Source organism: Pipistrellus kuhlii, unplaced genomic scaffold (assembly GCF_014108245.1).
Source record: "Pipistrellus kuhlii isolate mPipKuh1 unplaced genomic scaffold, mPipKuh1.p scaffold_m20_p_6, whole genome shotgun sequence".
Classification (NCBI taxonomy): Eukaryota; Metazoa; Chordata; class Mammalia; order Chiroptera; family Vespertilionidae; genus Pipistrellus; species Pipistrellus kuhlii.
The window spans coordinates 44,315,534-44,334,451 of record NW_023425562.1 but is presented as its reverse complement, the minus strand read 5'-3'; the positions used below and the strand labels follow the sequence as shown (position 1 = coordinate 44,334,451).

The 18,918-nt window shown below is 33.2% G+C and overlaps 1 protein-coding gene across 5 annotated transcripts in view; it reads left to right on the top strand.

The window, feature by feature from the left end:
- Window positions 1–18,918, top strand: part of RELCH (RAB11 binding and LisH domain, coiled-coil and HEAT repeat containing) — a 101,226-nt gene that overhangs the window by 70,456 nt on the left and 11,852 nt on the right. The window contains exons 18-25 of one of the 5 annotated variants that reach the window (XR_006740324.1): window positions 216–339; window positions 2,075–2,123; window positions 4,949–5,028; window positions 7,917–8,023; window positions 9,120–9,219; window positions 14,672–14,754; window positions 15,258–15,340; window positions 15,542–15,601. Coding sequence is in view for 3 of the 5 variants with exons in the window: in XM_036417678.2 (XP_036273571.1) it covers window positions 216–339; window positions 2,075–2,123; window positions 4,949–5,028; window positions 7,917–8,023; window positions 9,120–9,219; window positions 15,258–15,340; window positions 15,542–15,605; window positions 17,187–17,325 (746 nt within the window). In the remaining 2 variants the exon portion in view is untranslated. Of the gene's footprint in view, window positions 1–215; window positions 340–2,074; window positions 2,124–4,948; window positions 5,029–7,916; window positions 8,024–9,119; window positions 9,220–14,671; window positions 14,755–15,257; window positions 15,341–15,541; window positions 15,606–17,186; window positions 17,326–18,918 lie in introns of those variants that run through there. The other 4 variants (XM_036417678.2, XM_036417677.2, XR_004984279.2 and 1 more) reach the window with 4 other exon arrangements.

Below are 18,918 nucleotides of genomic sequence, written 5' to 3'. Positions count from 1 at the left end.
GATAAGCAGTTAAATTTTATTTTAAGAAGTTTATAGAGTAGAATGAAAACTTAAGACCTTTTCATAGGGTCTCAAACAACTCCTTTGTTTTCCAACTTTACTGCCTATGAAAACCAAAACAGCAGAGGTTGTAAGATTGCATTGTTTCAGAAATTGGCAAGGAAACAGTAATTTATATGTATCCCCTGCCTATTTTTCTTTCCTTTCATATTCAGGTTGCCACAACTTATAGAAATAGTTGGCAAAATTAATGTTACTTCAACTGCCTGTGTCCATGAATTCTCCAGATTTTTCTGGCGCCTTTGCCGGACATTTGGCAAAATTTTTACAAACACTAAGGTAAAAACTTGTATTCCATATTTTCTTATATGCAAGATCCATAAAAATGTAATGTGTTAATTAATGCTATAAAAGAGTAAATAAGAGCATGAGCCCTTCCTGTAGTCTAAGTATCTTTTACTATCTTAGAAAATTATGATAGTAAAAAACAATTCTAGTTGGTAATATCCTTATCTTTACATCTGATTTTCAGAAGATGATTTAGCCTAAACTTAGTTTGTATCCAGATTTGGATAAAATATCTACTCACTGTTTCAGCATAGAAAGTATCAATCCTTTGAATATGCTTCTGACCTACCACAGATATTGAAAACAATTTTTTGCTCAGTACACTTTAGTCAAAACCTCAGGTGATTATAAAACCAAAGCACCTTAGATAGGAAACATCGTGGAAAGCAGCTCATAGACTAGCATGGAAACTTAAGATAAATGCTGCAGTTTTCAGTCACTAACAAAAGTAACTTTTGTCACGTTTGCTTACCCAGGTTATTTTGTAGTTTTAGGTATTAAAATGTCCATGTCCTTAGATATAAATTTCTTCTTTAATCCTGGTAATCCACTTTTCTTCATGGGATATTATTAAGCAAATTCTTTAGAGACCTAATAAAAACAAAAATATGCAGTAGCTATAATCAAATGTTAAGACATTTAAAAGGTAAGAATTTTGTGCAGCTCTTTCCTATTAAATATGTCGTTTCTGAAACATTAAAGCAAAAACGGTTTGGTATAGTTGACTGGACAAAATTCAGAAAATTAGTTATGTCCCTGTTTTGTTTGTGACCTATAATAATTTATCTGGCCTTAGTCTTTTTATGTGTGAAATGAAGAATTTGCTTCAGTATCTTTTCATTTATAGAACTGTAGATTAATCTTTAAACAGGGGTCTTCATCTCAGTTTAACCTGAATGTGTAAATTAATGCTTGACCTGCCAATCAGAGGGGAAAACCAGACTTTGATGTTACTGTAGAATAAACAAGATTATTTTATATTTTTCACTAGAATCTAATTATCAAATATAATTTGATTTTACTGTTGTCAATAGTGACAAAAACTGTTTGGCATCTCCAAAGAAATAATTACTTTTTTTTTTTTTAACAAAAGCAAGTAAAAGTCTACTTTAGCGACCTGAAAACTGAAATCAGTGATAATGTTAATAATAAAATATTGAAACAATCATTAATTCTAACTTAAAATATTTCATTGAAATTCAGTATTTGATGTTTACATTTTAATTTCAAGGAATTTAAAATAAAAGACTAATTTAAACAGATGGATATCACATGATGAGTATGTTACTTGTTGCATATCCTGAATGAATACAATTTCCTTTTCATTCCTTCTAAGTAGAGCAAATGTTTTGTTCAGTAATTTTGATCATATAATATCTACCTAAATAGCCCTTCTATCATCAGTTTCAATTTAGGAGGTGGTAATTTCAAGCTTTTAAAATTATCTTGGAAATTAGTTTAGTGAAGTAAACTAAAAGTTCTTCAGAAAACACTTGCTGACCTGAATTGATTTTATAAATATTTTATCTCTTAAAGTATTATTTTTAGTAACTTGACTGTTCTTTTTTCCTAAACCTGTTAAAAATGATTACATTTCTGAACACTTGAATGAATGGTCTATAAAGCAAAATAAATAAATATATAGTAGTATTAAACATCATTTATTTACTCATCAACTGATCCATGAACCTGAGACTTTTTTGGGTCTTTTCTTTGGATTGCTTAGGTAAAACCTCAGTTCCAGGAGATTCTAAGACTATCTGAAGAAAACATTGGTAAGTTTGTTATTAATTTTAGAAACAATTGGATCTCTTTATTCAGAAAAAGTACTATATATTTATTATATGCAAATTGTATAAATGAACTACCTAGTACAATTGAAAAGAAAAATTTACAGTATGGAGCTCTTCCTTTTACAACTGTGTGACATTTATTTATTTATTTATTTATTTATTTATTTATTTATTTATTTTCATATATTTTATTGATTTTGTACAGAGAGGAAGGGAGAGAGATAGAGAGTTAGAAACATCAATGAGAGAGAGTCATCAATCAGCTGCCTCTTGCACACCCCCTACTGGGGATATGCCCACAACCAAGGTACATGCCCTTGACAGGAATCGAATCCGGGACCCTTCAGTCCCCAAACCGACGCTCTATCCATTGAGCCAAACCAGTCCCGGCAACAACTGTGTGCCATTTAATATCCTCCTCATGAGGTGCTAGTGAAATTAATCTGATATTTTAAAGAAACCACAGGCTTAAATGGGTAGCTCCAGCCCTTCTGTTGATAGTTTTCAACTTACCTTTCTTAAGAAGTCTAGTTGTAGCACTGTTGGCCTAGTAACTTGTTCATGTGTGAATCTTACATCCCTATGTATTTTTCTAGTTTTTAGGAATAAATTATGGAAAATGTTAGGGGAAAAATATGTATAGTATAGTGCTTCTCCCCTTTTTTCAAATGTACACATCAGCAATTTTCAACCTTTAAAAAAAAAAGTATTGATTTTAGAGAGGAAGGGAGAGGGAATGAGAGAAACATCAGTCAGCTGCCTCTTGCACACCCTCTTCTGGGGGTCAACTCCACAACCAAAAAATGTACCCTGACAGGGAATCAAACCAGCGACCTCTCTGTGGACCAAACAATGCTCAACCAACTAAACCACATCATCCAGGGTTTCAAACTGTTTCATCTTATAGCACAAATAAATTAATTACTAAAATTCTGCAGCACACCTAAAAAAATATTGTTTTGCCAGTCTGACACACACACACACACACACACACACACACACACGCAAAAAAAAAAAAAAAAAAAAGATAGGTGTAATTTTGATTCAAACGAGATCTCGGCTATTGTTGTGTTGGCTGTTGTCATTTTTTTTTATTTGACAACCTAAGTAAAAGAAGTCAGTACCTCTGACCAAATAGTTAGGTATTGCTGTCTTAAATTTTTTTGTGGCACACTGGTTGAAAATCACTAATAGTTGGTATTATCTTTTAGTTAATTATTAATTCTGATGATAAATTAATGAAGAATATTTACATATTTTAGAAACTCACAGCTTTTATAATTATTAGTTATCTGTAAGTGTTTAGCTGTTCACATAAGAAGTGGGTTACTAACTCCTGTATATAGAGTGCATACTTATAAATTTAACTTATGTTCCCCGCCTCAGATTTACCACTAAACTACCATAGTCTTACTCAAGCAATGTCAATATTCCCGTAAAGAAAAATAAATTACTCTTACCAAGATAATAAATAAATCTCAAATACTAGTTGATAATGAATTTTGAACTTTCTTTTTTGCTAAAATTCCTTTAGAGAAGTCAAGTAAGATACCTTTTCAACTCAGTTTGTTTCTGAAGAGAATTTAAAACCATATAAAAATAGGAAAAAAATATTTTTAGTACATAAAAGTAAATATAAAGCATTCCAAACACTGCCTAAAGGTCAATACCCAAGAGCAAGCTATTGGTGTTATAAACAGTAACTGTCATATCACCTCTAGAATCTTTCTTTGAAATCATCTACAGGTGCTACATTTTAAAAACAATCTCACTTTACATAGTCACAAGGCATTCTCCTGTGGTTGGGTGATTCTCTATTTCCCCTGCTTTAATTAGCCTGATTCCTGGCTGAAAATCCCTATATACTAGAACTAGAGGATGCCAGAGGGACTCTGGAACTAGGCCAGTACTGGATACTAGGTAGAATCTCATATCTAGAAGCAGATTAAATAATACACATCTAGGTACCTCCTTTAAGCTGAGTGCCTTTACATTTCATTGAATACTACAGATTGAAAGCCTACAAATTTATGAAGAACTGCTTATATGAGTACTTGGGAGATTCTTAAAGAAAACTCTTGATTTCTGATTATGGAAATGAGTATAGCATCTCATTTTGGTTATTAAAGTTTTTCCCCCATCTATCAAAATGTTTATGCTAATGATATAAGTACAACCAATGGACACAAAACTCTGGGGAGGGAGGGTATGTATGGGGGGGCAATGTTAAAATATGAACACAGATAATAATTTAATAAAAATGAATAAATTAATTAAATAATAATAATAATAATAGAGGGTAACTAATTTTTTTTTTTTCTTAAAGAAAAAAGTACCAACTAGAGCCCGGCTGGTATGCCTCAGTGGTTGAGCATTGACCCAGGCACCAAGAGGTTGCCAGTTCGAGCCGAAACCGGTTTGGCTCAGTAGATAGAGCATCGGCCTATGGACTGAAAGGTCTCAGGTTCGATTCTGGTCAAGGGCATGTACGTTGGTTGCGGGCACATCCACAGTAGGGAATGTGCAAGAGGCAGCTGTTTGATGATTCTAACTCTCTCTTCCTCTCTGTAAAAAAAAAAATCAATAAAATATATATTTTTAAAAATGTTTATGCTGATGAATCTGTAAAAAGTAGTAAGTTACATTTTATAACTCTCAGTAAATATATTTTAATCAAAATTATTTTTCAAAGTAATGATATTGTAAGCCTTGTAACCAGTTGTAACTTTAAATATAATTAACATTGTGACTTTTTGCTTTGCTTTTAAAATATGCTAGAATTTTTAAAATTATTTTCATAATTTTAGATTCCTCAGCTGGAAATGGGGTCCTCACTAAAGCTACCGTCCCCATTTATGCAACAGGAGTTCTTACGTGTTATATTCAGGTAAGGGCAAAAATCTTTTTACTGGAAAATGTAGAAGTACTTTTTATTAGTTACTTAATATTACTATATTTTAAATGTGTATAGGTGAAATGTTATCCATAAAGGAAAACAAAGCATTTATTCATTTTATTCGATTTATTATTTATAGTGGGAGAGCATATTTGAATAAGTCTCAGAGTAAAATCTCTATTGAATAAAAATTTAGAAATTGTGTTCTTTATACTTTGTTAGAAGTGTAAAATTGCACTTATTTAGCAGTTTCCTTCTGTTGATGAATTTTCAAAACAAAGGAACCACATATTAGGTAAAGCAAACTAGAAAATGCTATAGAATACTGTACTCTCATAAGTTTTATCAAAGTATTTTTTATCAGCCCAGCCCAGATTTAAGAGGAAAGACCTAAACAAGGACATGAACCAGAAGGTGTGGTTCATTGGTTGTCACCAATATAACAGACTACTTAACATTGTTTTAAGTTAATAACACACACATGATGTGTACTAAGGCATATCAGTCATTTTTAAATGTGAAGCAAGTTCCACTAGTAAGGTGAAAATATTGACTCAGGATAAAAGCATTTTGGGAAATTAGAATGTGAGAATCAAAAAGGAAAATCCTTTGTCCTGAAATTTCTTTCATTTTTTAAATAACATTTATTTTGCTTTTTGAATTCAAAGTACAGTGATTTATATTTATTACACTCTTCTTCCAAAATAGATATGAACCATCTTATAATATTAAAATATAGTTCTACATTATCTGCATAATACCTTGCGATAGAAGCTCCAGTTCTGTTAAAGTAGCACAGTATTTTTTTTTCTTTTTTTTCTTTTTTTTTTAGAGAGAGAGAGGAATGGAGAGGGAGAGAGATAGAAACATCAATGATGTGAGAGAATCATGGATCGGCTGCTTCTTGCATCAAGCATACAATCTGGGCATGTGCCCTGACTGGAATCGAACCCTGACTGTGACCTCCTGGTTCATAGGTTGACGCTTAACCACTGAGCCATGCCAGCTGGCCAGTATTGTTTTCAACTTTTCCTTTTCTACACTAGTTCTTAGACTACCTCATAATGTGGTCTTTCTTCCTGTCCTTAAATTCATAGAGATTTAGTCTTAGCACATGCCAAGCACAATTGTACGAATACTATTCTCCTCTCTGTTTAATTTTGGAAGCTGTTTCAGCATAAGTGTGATGTCAATATTTTTCTCTCTCTTGTTTAACCACTACAAGTTTGTATGTTGATTTTGATCATAAATAGTGTTTTAAAACATAATAAAGTACCAAGTATAAGGTTTGCCTCAGAGTAAGTAGGCCCATAGATTTGTTGAATAAATGAATAAGGATATATCTTTTGAGTCACTATATGAAGTCCAGATATCTGAAGAGATAACTTCTTAGTTTGTTTAAAAAAAAAAAAAAGTAATTGAGGTAGCTATCATAGATTGCCAGTGTTACTTGTTTTAGGAAGCATATACCAGCAGTTAATATTTTTGTTACTAAAGAAAATTTTCTGTTAGGGTAATTCACTGCCCTTTTGCTTTGGTTAACAAAAACTATTTTGAATCAAATACATAAACAGTATATCTTGTTTTGAGCTTTTAAAAATGAGAAATAGGATTGTAGTAAATTTCAAATTAAAAAATCCATGCTCAGAGTGGTAGTTTATAACTCTTATTTCACTCTTAACTTTTTCAGTTCATTTAACAAATTTATGTATACTTTTTGCTTGACATAGGAAAGTAAAAATGAGTGAAATCACTATTTTAATGTAGCTCTAATGCTGATTTGTCAGTCTAAACTTTTCACTAAGTAGACTGTTGTGATCTAAAACTGTGACATCCAACTTTATTCATGCTGGTCATTACTTTTATTGATTCTTTACTACTACCTCATTCTAAATTTGTCTACTGCGTAGGAAAAAAAACAGTAGGTGATAATCTAGTCTTCCTCTGGAAGCTGTTTATTGTTGATTTATTATATCCCTAATGACAAAAATAAATAAAAAATGGTATCCCTAATGACAAAAAACTTGACTTTAATTTATTATATATTTTCTGATAGAATATCAAATCCCCTTTCCTTTCAGATTCAGGTTAATTTAACATATAGTTGTGTGTGTGTTTTTTAACATTCCTTGTTTAGCAGACTTACTTTTTAAAAATGTGTTTATTAATACAGTGCTGTGTAAGAAAAAATACAAATATTTTCTGATTATTAAAATAATAGTTAAAGTTTTAAAAAATATACTCCAATAAATTATTTTCCAATCAAGGACGCAACTATTTTTTTTCAGAACACAACAATATTTCATCAAGCATGCAGTTTCTTACCACTAAGATGTTGCAAATATAATTTCTTGCAAATCGATTTTCTACTATTAGGGGGTAGCTGTTTTAGTAGTTTATATTTAAGTATTTAGAGTTAAAATTAATGGGAACTAAAATTGGAAAAATAAATTTTAATGAGAGAATATACCTTTTTATGTTCTAAACCCAGATTGTGTAATAAAACTTTCTGCATTATGGAACTAGTCTATATTTCAGCTACCCAATAAGTTAGCTGCTCTTGAATTGTAGCCAGTACAACTAAGTCACTGAATTCCTTCTTTCACTTAATTTTTAATTTAAATTTAAATATGAATAATCACATGGGGCAGGTGGCTACCACATTGGACAGCACAGATCTAAAACTTTGAAGTAAGATAGTCTTTGTCTTCCTAGCACTATATTATAGATATGCTTAATAAATACTTTTTAATTAAAATGCTTCCAAATTAGTATATTTTCCCCTTATTTGGTAAATTTTTCTAATGAGAGATAATAAATTACGGTTTTAATTGTACTTGATTGCTTGGAAATTTATTATCAGTTTTTTTCCTCTGTAGGAAGAAGACAGGAAACTGTTAGTTGGATTCTTAGAAGATGTAATGACCCTGCTTTCATTGTCTCATGCTCCTCTTGATAGCCTGAAGGCTTCTTTTGTGGAACTGGGGTAAAAATAATAGCTTACTGTTTTTTAAAAGCCATTACAATTTTTACATTGGATTTATAGAATATATATTTTCAGTCTAAAAAGATTGATATGTACATCAGCTCTCTTGGTTTTGAGACAAGATTTTTTGTATTTTGTTTTTGCATATTTACATATTAATATTTTGGGTCTTGTTTTTTTTAAAATATATTTTATTGATTTTCTGCAGAAAGGAAGGGAGAGAGATAGAGAGTTAGAAACATCGATGAGAGAGAGTCATCAATCAGCTGCCTCTTGCACACCCCCTACTGGTGATATGCCCACAACCAAGGTACATGCCCTTGACCTGAATCGAACCCGGGACCTTTCAGTCCCCAAGCCGACACTCTATCCATTGAGCCAAACCGGTTTTGGCTATCTATTAATATTTTGTAATCAATACATTATAATAAAAATGTGGGGAAAGGGCACAGACTTATGTTTTCTTTAAGCATTTGGAGAAACAAAATCAAACACAGATTTGAAGAAAATTTTTTTTTGTCCCCAAAACTGAAAAAGGAGTCCTAAGAGAAAGCCAGTCATTAGGCTCCTATTTCTGTTCCATTTTATTGCCTAGTCCCGCTCATACTCACATCACTTATTGCTAAAGCAGTGTTAACACAGCCTTCTCTGAAAACAGGCTTATACATTTATTAATACTATCTTGTATTGTGATAGGTTTCACAGACAGCTTGCCCTTCCATATAGATGATTTGAGTTGATATTATTTGATCTTACAAGAACCATATGATATACTGTAGATAGGACATGTGTTGCTTCTCCAGTTTTGATATAGATAGTTAGATCTACAGAGGCTGCAAAGTGCCCATCTGGCATCCTTTCTTTTTTGTCTCATAGGTAAATTTTACTTTTCTTTACATTTTTAAAATTTTAACTTTTATGTTATTAAAGAGTTAAAAGTATAATTTTTGAGTATGCTGGAAGTTTGCAGTTTTATAGGCTAACTAAACTATATTTTATGTTTTACCAATATTTTATTATTAATAATCTATAAATTAATATTTTTCAAAACACCCCATAAGGCTCTTACTTTAACATTGATTTTTTTTCATTTCAGTGCAAATCCAGCCTACCATGAGTTATTGTTAACGGTTTTATGGTATGGTGTTGTCCATACTTCAGCACTTGTGAGATGTACTGCTGCTAGGATGTTTGAGGTATGTAAACAGTGCTTCTCTCGGTTCAGATTAGAATGATTTTCTCTAGAAGAGGGAGAAGGGAGTGTTTAAACAAAAATGGCTTTGCATAGGATGTTATATTGCTGTGTGTTTTATGGTATTGAATAGTGTCTGGTTGTGAACTGTGTGATGGGGCAGAAATTTAGCTTTGACATATTTAAGAATGTGGATGTTATTCTTAAATGTTAGTTTCGTTTTTTGAATTTTCTTTTAAATTATATTTTAATTTCCATTCTATGTAAATCTTTCTAACCACTCTGTTTTCTGAGTTATGTGGCTACTAAAATAAACTGAAGCAATATATTTTTTAAGTTGTAAAATATAGTTGTATTCATGAGTAGCATTAAAAAGTTTATTAATGTAGTTATGGAAATATTTATTTTATTGGTTATTCTTACTTCACTATTCCCTCACATATCATATGCAGAATAGCATCCCTATAGATTATCAGCCCACAGATTTATAAGAGAGAAAAGACTGTTCATGTAATTTAACTAGATTTTCTTAAATTGCCACCTACCCAAGTTAACTATGAAAATTGAAATACCTATCTTTTATATCCATCATAAAGAAGATATGTCATTGCCTAAAAATATACATATATCTAGAACTGGTATTTTAGCACTAAAATTGGTTTCAAGTATTTCTTATGGCTATTGAGTCTTGCCATAGAGCCAGACTGCCTGGGTTCAGTGTTTGTCTCTGCCACTTAGTTGCAAGTTCAAACTTCTCTGTGCCTCAGTTTCCTCATCTACAAAATGAAGATGATGATAAGTATCTATCCCAAAGGATTTTTGTTAATATTAAGAATTAATACTTGTAAAGCCTTTAAAACAGTGCCTGGCACATAATGAGAGCTTAGTAAATGTGTTAATCATTATTGTTTGTTTTTTAATTTATGCTAGTCACACAATAATATAGTAGTTTAGGGAGCATATTTATCCCAACTAAAGTTTCCAAATATACATGTGATTTTAAAATGTCTGAAAGATTTATTTCCATAAGAAAAATGGAATAATTCAGTTCTTCCTGAATTTCAGAATTTTTCCACAATTTAAGATACATTGCAATTGAAGGATAGAGCTCTGATATATTTAAAATGTTTAATTTCTGAAACTTAAATATGTAAAATAGATTTGTGGGATTCAAAGAAAAGTTTATTGTTATCTGGAGGTTGAAAACTCTCTATCCATGTTACTCCCTCAGTTATTACTCATATTTAATAAAAAAAACTATAATCAGGTGTTCTTTGTCATAATTAATATAAAATTAAAAATTCTGTTTTATGTCTAGTGGTTCCTCGTGGGTGTAAATAATTTTTCATTATTCAGTATGCTGAAAAAGAGTAATTACCATGAAAGAAAGGTCTCTCTTCAATCCCTTCTTTCCCCAAAAAGAAGAAAAAAAAGCCCCCCCTTTAAATGAAGAGCTTTTTCTTTAATATATGCTCTTCACAGGATTTTATTCTAAGACTATAAAAACTATTGCTTTTAAACCATTTGTTTCTAAAATGTATGTATACACTGGTGAAGCAGATCTTTTGAGTATACACTGGTGAAGCAGATCTTTTGAGTGGAGATAATTTAAATAAAATGAAGCATCCTCCCATTTTATTTGTGTTTGAACTTTTTTCTACCTTTTTTCTTATATGTGGCTTTTGTCAGGTTTTCACTTTCTATGTTTGCTATCAGTGCTGGTTGTAAACTATGCCTATGCTTAAGCAGTTTTCAGTGTTCTCTCAGGTTATTATGAGCTTCTGAGTCTAATTTGAGAGATTTATTATAATACTTTTTAAAATTCATTTATGATAAAAAAAATTTTCACTGAGCATGCTAGTAAAAGTCATGGTTACTTTTTTGTCAATAATCCATATTTTAAACTAAATTGTATTAAAGGAATAAGTATATTTATAAGGTTTGTTTTGATACTAATAGTTTATAATTTATAATTATGCCTGCTCCCCCCACACACAAAAAAAATAAGTTAATTTAAATTAAAAACATAAATACAGGACACCTAAAATTAAAAAAAAAAAAAAATTTAATGTGAGATCAGAAACTAAAAGAGAAGTCAAGAAATGATATACCAGGAGTGAGATACTTTAGTGAAATTGAACACTAAATTTAGCTCGAGTTTTCAGACGCAGAACAGAAAGGGAAAATCCAGTCAGTCATGTATTCTTTTTCTTTTTTAATATATTTTTATTGATTTCAGAAAGGAAGTCAGAGGGAGGAGAGATAGAGACATCAATGACAAGAGAGAATCATTGATTGGCTGCCTTCATGCCCCCTACTGGGGATCAAGCCTACAGTCTGGGCATGTGCCCTTGACCAGAATCTATCATGGGACCCTTGAGTCTGATGCTCTATCCACTGAGTCAAACCAGCTAGGGCTCAGTCATTTATTCTCATCCTATATAATATCCTATATAATAAAAGCCTAATATGCTAAGTGTCCGGTCATCCATTCAACCAATCAAAGTGTAATATGCTAATGATATGCTAAGGCTTCTCAATCGCTTGCTATGATATACACTGACCACCAGGGAGCAGACAGTTGACTGGTCAACCTGTTGCTATGACGTGCACTGACCACCAGGGGGCAGATGCTTTGACTGGTCTGTAGCTTGCTGCTGGAGTCTGGCTGATAGGGACTAAGCGAGATGGGCTGGATACATTTTGGAGTCCTCCCGCGGTCCCTCGGGCCAACATCCCATGCCCCTTTCCAGCCCCAATTGTACACTGGTGGGGTCCTCAACCTGACTGCACCCTCTTGCAATACAGGACCTCTCGGGGGATGTCAAAGAGCCAGTTTCAGCCCCATCCCACAGGCAAAGCTGAGGGACCCCACTGGTGCACCAATTCGAGCACCAGCCCTCTAGTTGTTAAATAAAAGGCAGTATATTACTCTTTTAAGTAGCAAATTATTATTGAAATTGATTTATAAGGTGACTTTATCATGTGACTCCCAGTGTGACATAATGGATTCCCCAAAAGATGCAGAAAGAACTGCATATAACTATTTCTTATATTAATCATAAGGAAATTAGCATGTGACCTTGGACTACAACTCACAGAAGGCATGGGCTTTACGACAGATGTGATTGAGTCCATTTTCTAGTTCACTTCTAAAACCCTGGACAGGTTATTTAATTTCTCCGAAGCTCATTTCTTCATCTGTTAAAACATTGATAATAGCTGTACTTACCTCATCAGGTTCAAAGATCAAATGAGATATTGTATGTAAAGTGTGTAATAATTCATAGCTCTTAAATTTTGCTTTCTGGTATTCTAGCTTAACCAGGAATTAGACTTAAAAACTCCAGAGCAATGAAAAATTAACTTTCCCTAGATTATCTTTTTTTTTTATTTTTATTAATGTGTTTTGGCTGGCACAAGGTAGCAGACAGTTTAACATACATTCTACTGATTCAAATCTAAGCTACTTATTTATAAAATTATAGAGATAAGAGCTTTATTTAACAGTATTTGAACTTCTTTTTTGTATTTCTTTGTACTTGATATCATTAATGTTTAAAGTAGTAAAAAAAAAGTTCTTATGTAATTTTATTCCTGTTTAATTATGGACTTTTTAAAAATAAAAATTATTTCAGAATGTTGAAGTAGATTCTAAAGTGAATCAGTTGTCATATGGTAACAGATTATTGTAAAATTAAGAATCTTCACATAAAGTGAGCTCTGCTCCCTCTGATGTGTTGTGTAGGAGGAATGTGTTAAGATATGCACACAGTGTTTGGCTTTTGTTACTAAGAATCCCATGACATCTTTTTATCTTCAAGAGGACTAGTTCCACTACCAGAGAACAGATTGGTTAGCATTTAGTATTAATTTGTGTTTACATTCTGAAATTGAGAATTAGAATATTGCCCTTCTCTACTAAACTAATAAAATTCAGTAATTTATGTACTTGAGTCTTTAGAGCACATATGTCAAACACAAGGCCCGCGGGCCAAATCCGTCCCGCCAGGCCTTGCAATGTGGCCCGCACCGCGCTGTCATCACTGCACTCCGCTGCGTTTCCATCACAATGACAGTTTATGACTGTTCAGTAAACAATTCGGCCCGCAATTTAGGCTGGATTTTAGATTTTGGCCCCTTCTCTGATTGAGTTCGACACCCCTACTTTAGAGAAATACAAAACAGAAAACTACTTGAACCAGTCAAATATTTTTTAATATATGTTTTTTGCGGTAACATTGGTTTACAACATTATATAAGTTTCAGGTGTGCAAAATTATAAATTGACATCTTAGGTACTACATCATGCTTACCACCAAAAGTCCAATTTCCATCCATCACCATACAATAAAATTTTTTTTAATTTAATAATTTTTTTCCTAATATATTACAAAAGCTTATGTCCTTGGAGTACTCATAAAAATTAACCTCATGTTGAACTAACCACTTTGGCTCAGTGGATAGAGTGTCAGTCTGTGGACTGAAGGGTCCTAGGTTTGACTTCGGTCAAGGGCATGTACCTTGGTTGTAGGCACATACCCAGTAGGGAGTGTGCAGGAGGCAGCCAATCAATGTTTCTCTCTCATTGATGTTTCTAATTTTCATCCCTCTCTCTTCCTCTCTGTAAAAAGTCAATAAAATATATTTTAAAAAATTAACTTCATGTTTCTTGAATGCTTAGTCTTAGTCTTGCACAATATTTAGGTATATTATGTGTAATTAGTAGCGTAACTGTCCTTTAAGGTAGACTACAATATCACCATTTTCAGATGAGAAAATTTGAGTTTGAAGAGATTACATTATAATATATCCAAGGCCATATGGCTGATAAGTGGAGAGCTAGAGTCTGAACCCAGATCTTATTCCCAACATGTCATACTTTCCAGTAGGCTATATTATATCTGTCTATAAGCTATGTGATGTGAAAAGTTGGGTATTTCCCTATGCGATTTAAAACTTACTCTAGAACAATCCAAAGCAATTTAGTGGTGGTGCTAGCCATTTGAGTTTTGTTTTAAAACGGTGCAGTTTGTACTTTAATGGTCATAATAAAGTCACGCCAGATTTACTTAAATAATTCTAACCATAGAACCCAATATGTATCTTCTTTTTAGCTTTGTTTTAAAGTAAAAAAAAAAAAAAAATGCATTAAAAATTGTATTTTAATTGAACATATAAATTGCATAGACTTATTTGACCAAAAGTACAAACTCTATTAAGTTGGTGACAAACTCTGTTCTTGTGGACTGCCAGGCTATTTTAAGCTTTATTTTCCTCCTAAGCATTCTCTGCCTTTATAAAGCACTCTAGTAGCAATATTTGCTTAGCTTCTAATTTTATTTTTGCTTTTGTGTTTTCTCTCTTTCTCTTGGTTATTCCTTTCCTCTCCCGTGGCACTGTGTTTGCTCTTAACATGCATCACCTGTGAATACCCCCCCGCGCTGACCAATCAGCTGTTGGTGAAGGGGGTGAATGAAACTCTGGTAGCTCAGAGGGTTGTTCCTGCTCTCATTACTCTCTCCAGTGACCCTGAAATGTAAGTGTGGTCCCTGCCTTTTACATTCAGCATCCTTTTCAAACTGCGGCTGTCAAGAAGTAACCATCAGCTTTTAAAGTCATTGAAGAATATACTTATCTCTTTAAAATAACAATATTGGAGTACACTTATTGATTAAACTTTATCATATTTAAGATATTTATATATCTTATAGGTCAACTTGCATAGCAATCTTAATTTGGAGGCCATTTATTTAAAAACACATATTAGTAGTATTAGTTCTCAATAAATATTTCCAAAACTTAAAAACATGCTGATGGACTATTTCTTCCAAGCCAAGAAGGGATGCTCTGCTAATCTCACTAATATATTGTTACCAGTAAGTATAGTGGCATGAACCAAAGGCTTAACATTTAATGCTCGAGTGGGTGACTAAACCAAGAAAGGCCAATCAGTCTGCCTGCCCATCCTCAGTCACAGCTAACCCAGTTCTCATTCCAGTTTACCAAACCATTTTTTATTGCATGTTGACTGGTTTACAGCTGACTCTACGAGGCATGAGTGAAGCGTTAGTTGACAAGCGGGTTGCTCCGGCCCTTGTTACCTTATCCAGTGATCCTGAATTGTGAGTTTCACAGACTGCGACCTTAAGTTATCCTGTCTGCCTTTTTGAGCATTCTTCTTGGTCTGCCTTTTTAAATTTTAATTTGTCATTGCTAGAGATTTAATACAGTATATTTACATTGTACTTACTTTGATATACATTTTAATAATAGTTATTCATCTCAGAGAAAGCTTCAGTTTCTTTCTCTTTCCATTCCAACAGCTCCGTTAGGATTGCCACAATTCCAGCCTTTGGTACTATTATGGAAACAGTTATTCAAAGAGAGGTAGGAAATGGTTGAAATTTATTTCTGTCTTTATAGGGTTGAGGTGATGATAACACATTATCATATATACCTGGTTGGGGCTGGGACAAGGAGCATCATAGAGGAGGATCTCAGTATTTGAAAACATGATAGTCTGCCCAAAAGTATCCTATATAATAGGTTTAATGTGCAAATGCTCACTACACCATGAAGCGTAACGACCAGATCACGGATCAGTAGGAGGGTGGGGCAGCAAGCTACAAGTGGGCAGCAGAGACTACAGGAGTGGGCAGGGCAGCAAGCTATGAAGGGGGGCCGGTGGCAGGGCGGGGGAGCTACAGGAGTGCGGCAGCGAGCTACTGGTGAGCTACTGGTGCACGAATTCGTGCACAGGGCTTCTGGTTTTATCATATCCTAAGGAAATCTCTAGTCTTTCTTCTCAATTAGAAAATTAAGTATAAACCAACTCTCAGATATTGGATATTGCAGTTTTGGATAATCCTTCAAACCACATCTAGTTCGAAAGCTTTCTGTTATCCACTAGATTCTGGATGGCCTGCATAAATTCCTGCTTGCCAGTTTGTACAGATGTAAAAACTACTTTGTCAGATAATTTTAGGAACACAATCCTATCACAAATGGAGGCTGGAGGGCACATGCATGGTCCTGATTATGTCATTGATGTCATGCTGCAAGTCATAGTAGACTGGTACCTAGTTGTAGCAAACTTCACTCTGTCTTGCCTGTTCCACACTACCACAGGCTCCTCCCTCACATTTTTTGACTTAGAAACTTACGTTTTAATTTCAACTTTGTTAGGTTTTATCTGCCACATTAACTGTGAGACAATTCTCAAAATTAGGATCACAATTTCATTCTTTATTATGAAATTGGACATGTCTTTATATAAATAAAAAATCCTGCAGGATTAGAAGATAAATGATTTGTGGGCATATTACTTTGCCACTTAAATGCAAAAAAGATTTTACATCTAATAGACATTTACCAAAAAAGAAAAACTATCCTGTAAGATTTCTGTCATGTAGACTTTGTTATAACAAAAATTAAACATCTTTGTTATTTATGTAAAAAATGTTTTCCATTCATTTATATATTTCACTGGTGAAGCACATTTAAAAAAGTACATCATTCTGCCAAGCTTGCAGTTTTGGCCGAATTTCAACATGCTCTTAAATCCTAAAATAAAAACGTCTTTTAGGGAAATGTGAGTAAGATATAAGTCATTAGTGACTCATTGCTTTCGGAAAGTGAATAATTGGGTAACTTACACTGTGATTTGTTTTAAGAATTGTAGTTTAGATACAAAATATTACTTATCTCTTTCTCCTAAATATTGTGGGATCTTTTTATTTGTTTTAACCATTTTTCAGATATTATTTTTTAAAACAAAAAATGAGGAATCAGGCATAAAATGTAAAACCTTTTCTGAGTCAAAAGACTAAATAAGTACTTAATTTCAAATTTCTACTAACATGTTGATATAAAATATTTGACTCTGATGCTGCAAGCCATGTTTAATGTATATCTTTTTACTCAATTTTTAATATTCCATAAAATGACTCTACATATCCACTTTTTAAGTTGCTAGAAAGAGTGAAAATGCAGTTGGCTTCTTTCTTGGAAGATCCTCAGTATCAAGACCAATATTCTTTGCATATAGAGATCATAAAAACATTTGGGAGAGTTGGGCCAAACGCAGAGCCAAGGTTCCGAGATGAGTGTAAGTTGCATTTTTCTACCTTTTTTCTTGAATTGTAATGTCATGTCAGAGAAGATTACCTTTGTTTTGGCTAATGGATATACCCTAGAATGTTTCTTGAAAGCTTCTATTTTTAGAAAGCCTCCTATTTATCATTATTTTATTTGCAATTTTGAATTTTTATCCAATCTGCTCTTAAGAGAAAGGGTTCTGTAGTGGCCTTATATAGTGTTTTTCCTATTTTCCTTGTCCACTGAAGATCAGTTGTAGAATTATGCACATCTGGGTTATCATATTTTTAACCATTTATCTCCATCTGAGAGGTTAAGAAGTGAATTATTTTGCCTTTTTAAAAATTTTATTTTTATTGTTGAAGGTATTACAGATGTCCCCTTTTTGCCCCCATTGACTCCCTCCACTCTGCACCCATAAAAAATAAAAGTGAATTAATTAGTGCAGATGTCATAGCCCAGGATAGCATATATACCCTATAATGAAATGTTGAATTCTGAAGTATATTTTTGTCTCTCTCCTGAGATTTAGGACGATTCTTAATTATAGCTTTTAACTGCCTCAAGAATAGGGTTTAAAATAACTTCTATAGATTTGATTTCTGGTTAAGCAATTTCAAGAGGATATTGAAAAGTTGATTGTTAAGTTTCTAAGAAAAACATTTAGGAAGAGATTGCCTCTGTAATTGGTCAGAGAAGGAGCAGAAGGAATAAAGAGACTGTGTGTCAATAGATAAAGAAATGCAATGCAGGTAAGTTTTAAAAGGTTTGAGCAGAAATGAACTAGAGAATCTTAGAGAAAGACTATTTTAGAGCCACCATTTTGGTGGTTCTGTTCATTAATTGGCCTCGGCATGCCAATGAATGAATTGGAATTTAAACATTTTCATTGGGAAATCATGAATGTTTGGAGTTTTTATCTCCTAAATTTGTTTAGAGTTCTTGTGAATTATGTTGTTACTAATTTTCACAATTCAACCCCCCCCCCCCCCCTTAAAAATGACCATTATTATCCTAAGTTTGTGTGTATATGTTTGGGGGGCGGGGGGGATGGCCATTTACTAAGGCAAGCATAAAAGTTGTATTTATAGTATCTGTTGAGGAAGCAGGAGGTTTTTCTAGGAGAAGAATGTGGCTTTTAATATGCATAAACTCACCAAAACCGGTTTGGCTCAATGGATAGAGCATCGACCTGCGACTGAAGGGTCCCGGGTTCGATTCCAATCAAGGGCATGTACCTTGGTTGCAGGCATATCTCCAGTGGGGGGTGTGCAGGAGGCGGCTGATCATTGTTTCTCTCTCATCGATGTTTCTGACTCTCTGTCCCTTTCCCTTCCTTTCTGTAAAAAATCAATAATATATATTTTTTTAAAAAAAGAATATGTACAAACTCAATGTGAACATGAAAGAAGTCAATGTAGTTGGTCAGAAGTGTGTGTTTATGAATGGTGTTTAGGTTCCCCAACCAAGCAGAGACTTGATCTTATGATCACAAACAAGAGGCTTGTGATCAACAATTTGATAATCACAAACCCTGGAGCCATTTCTCTAAGAAACCCTGGTGTTAGGGGGAAATGGTATGTATTTAGAAGTCTCAATCTTA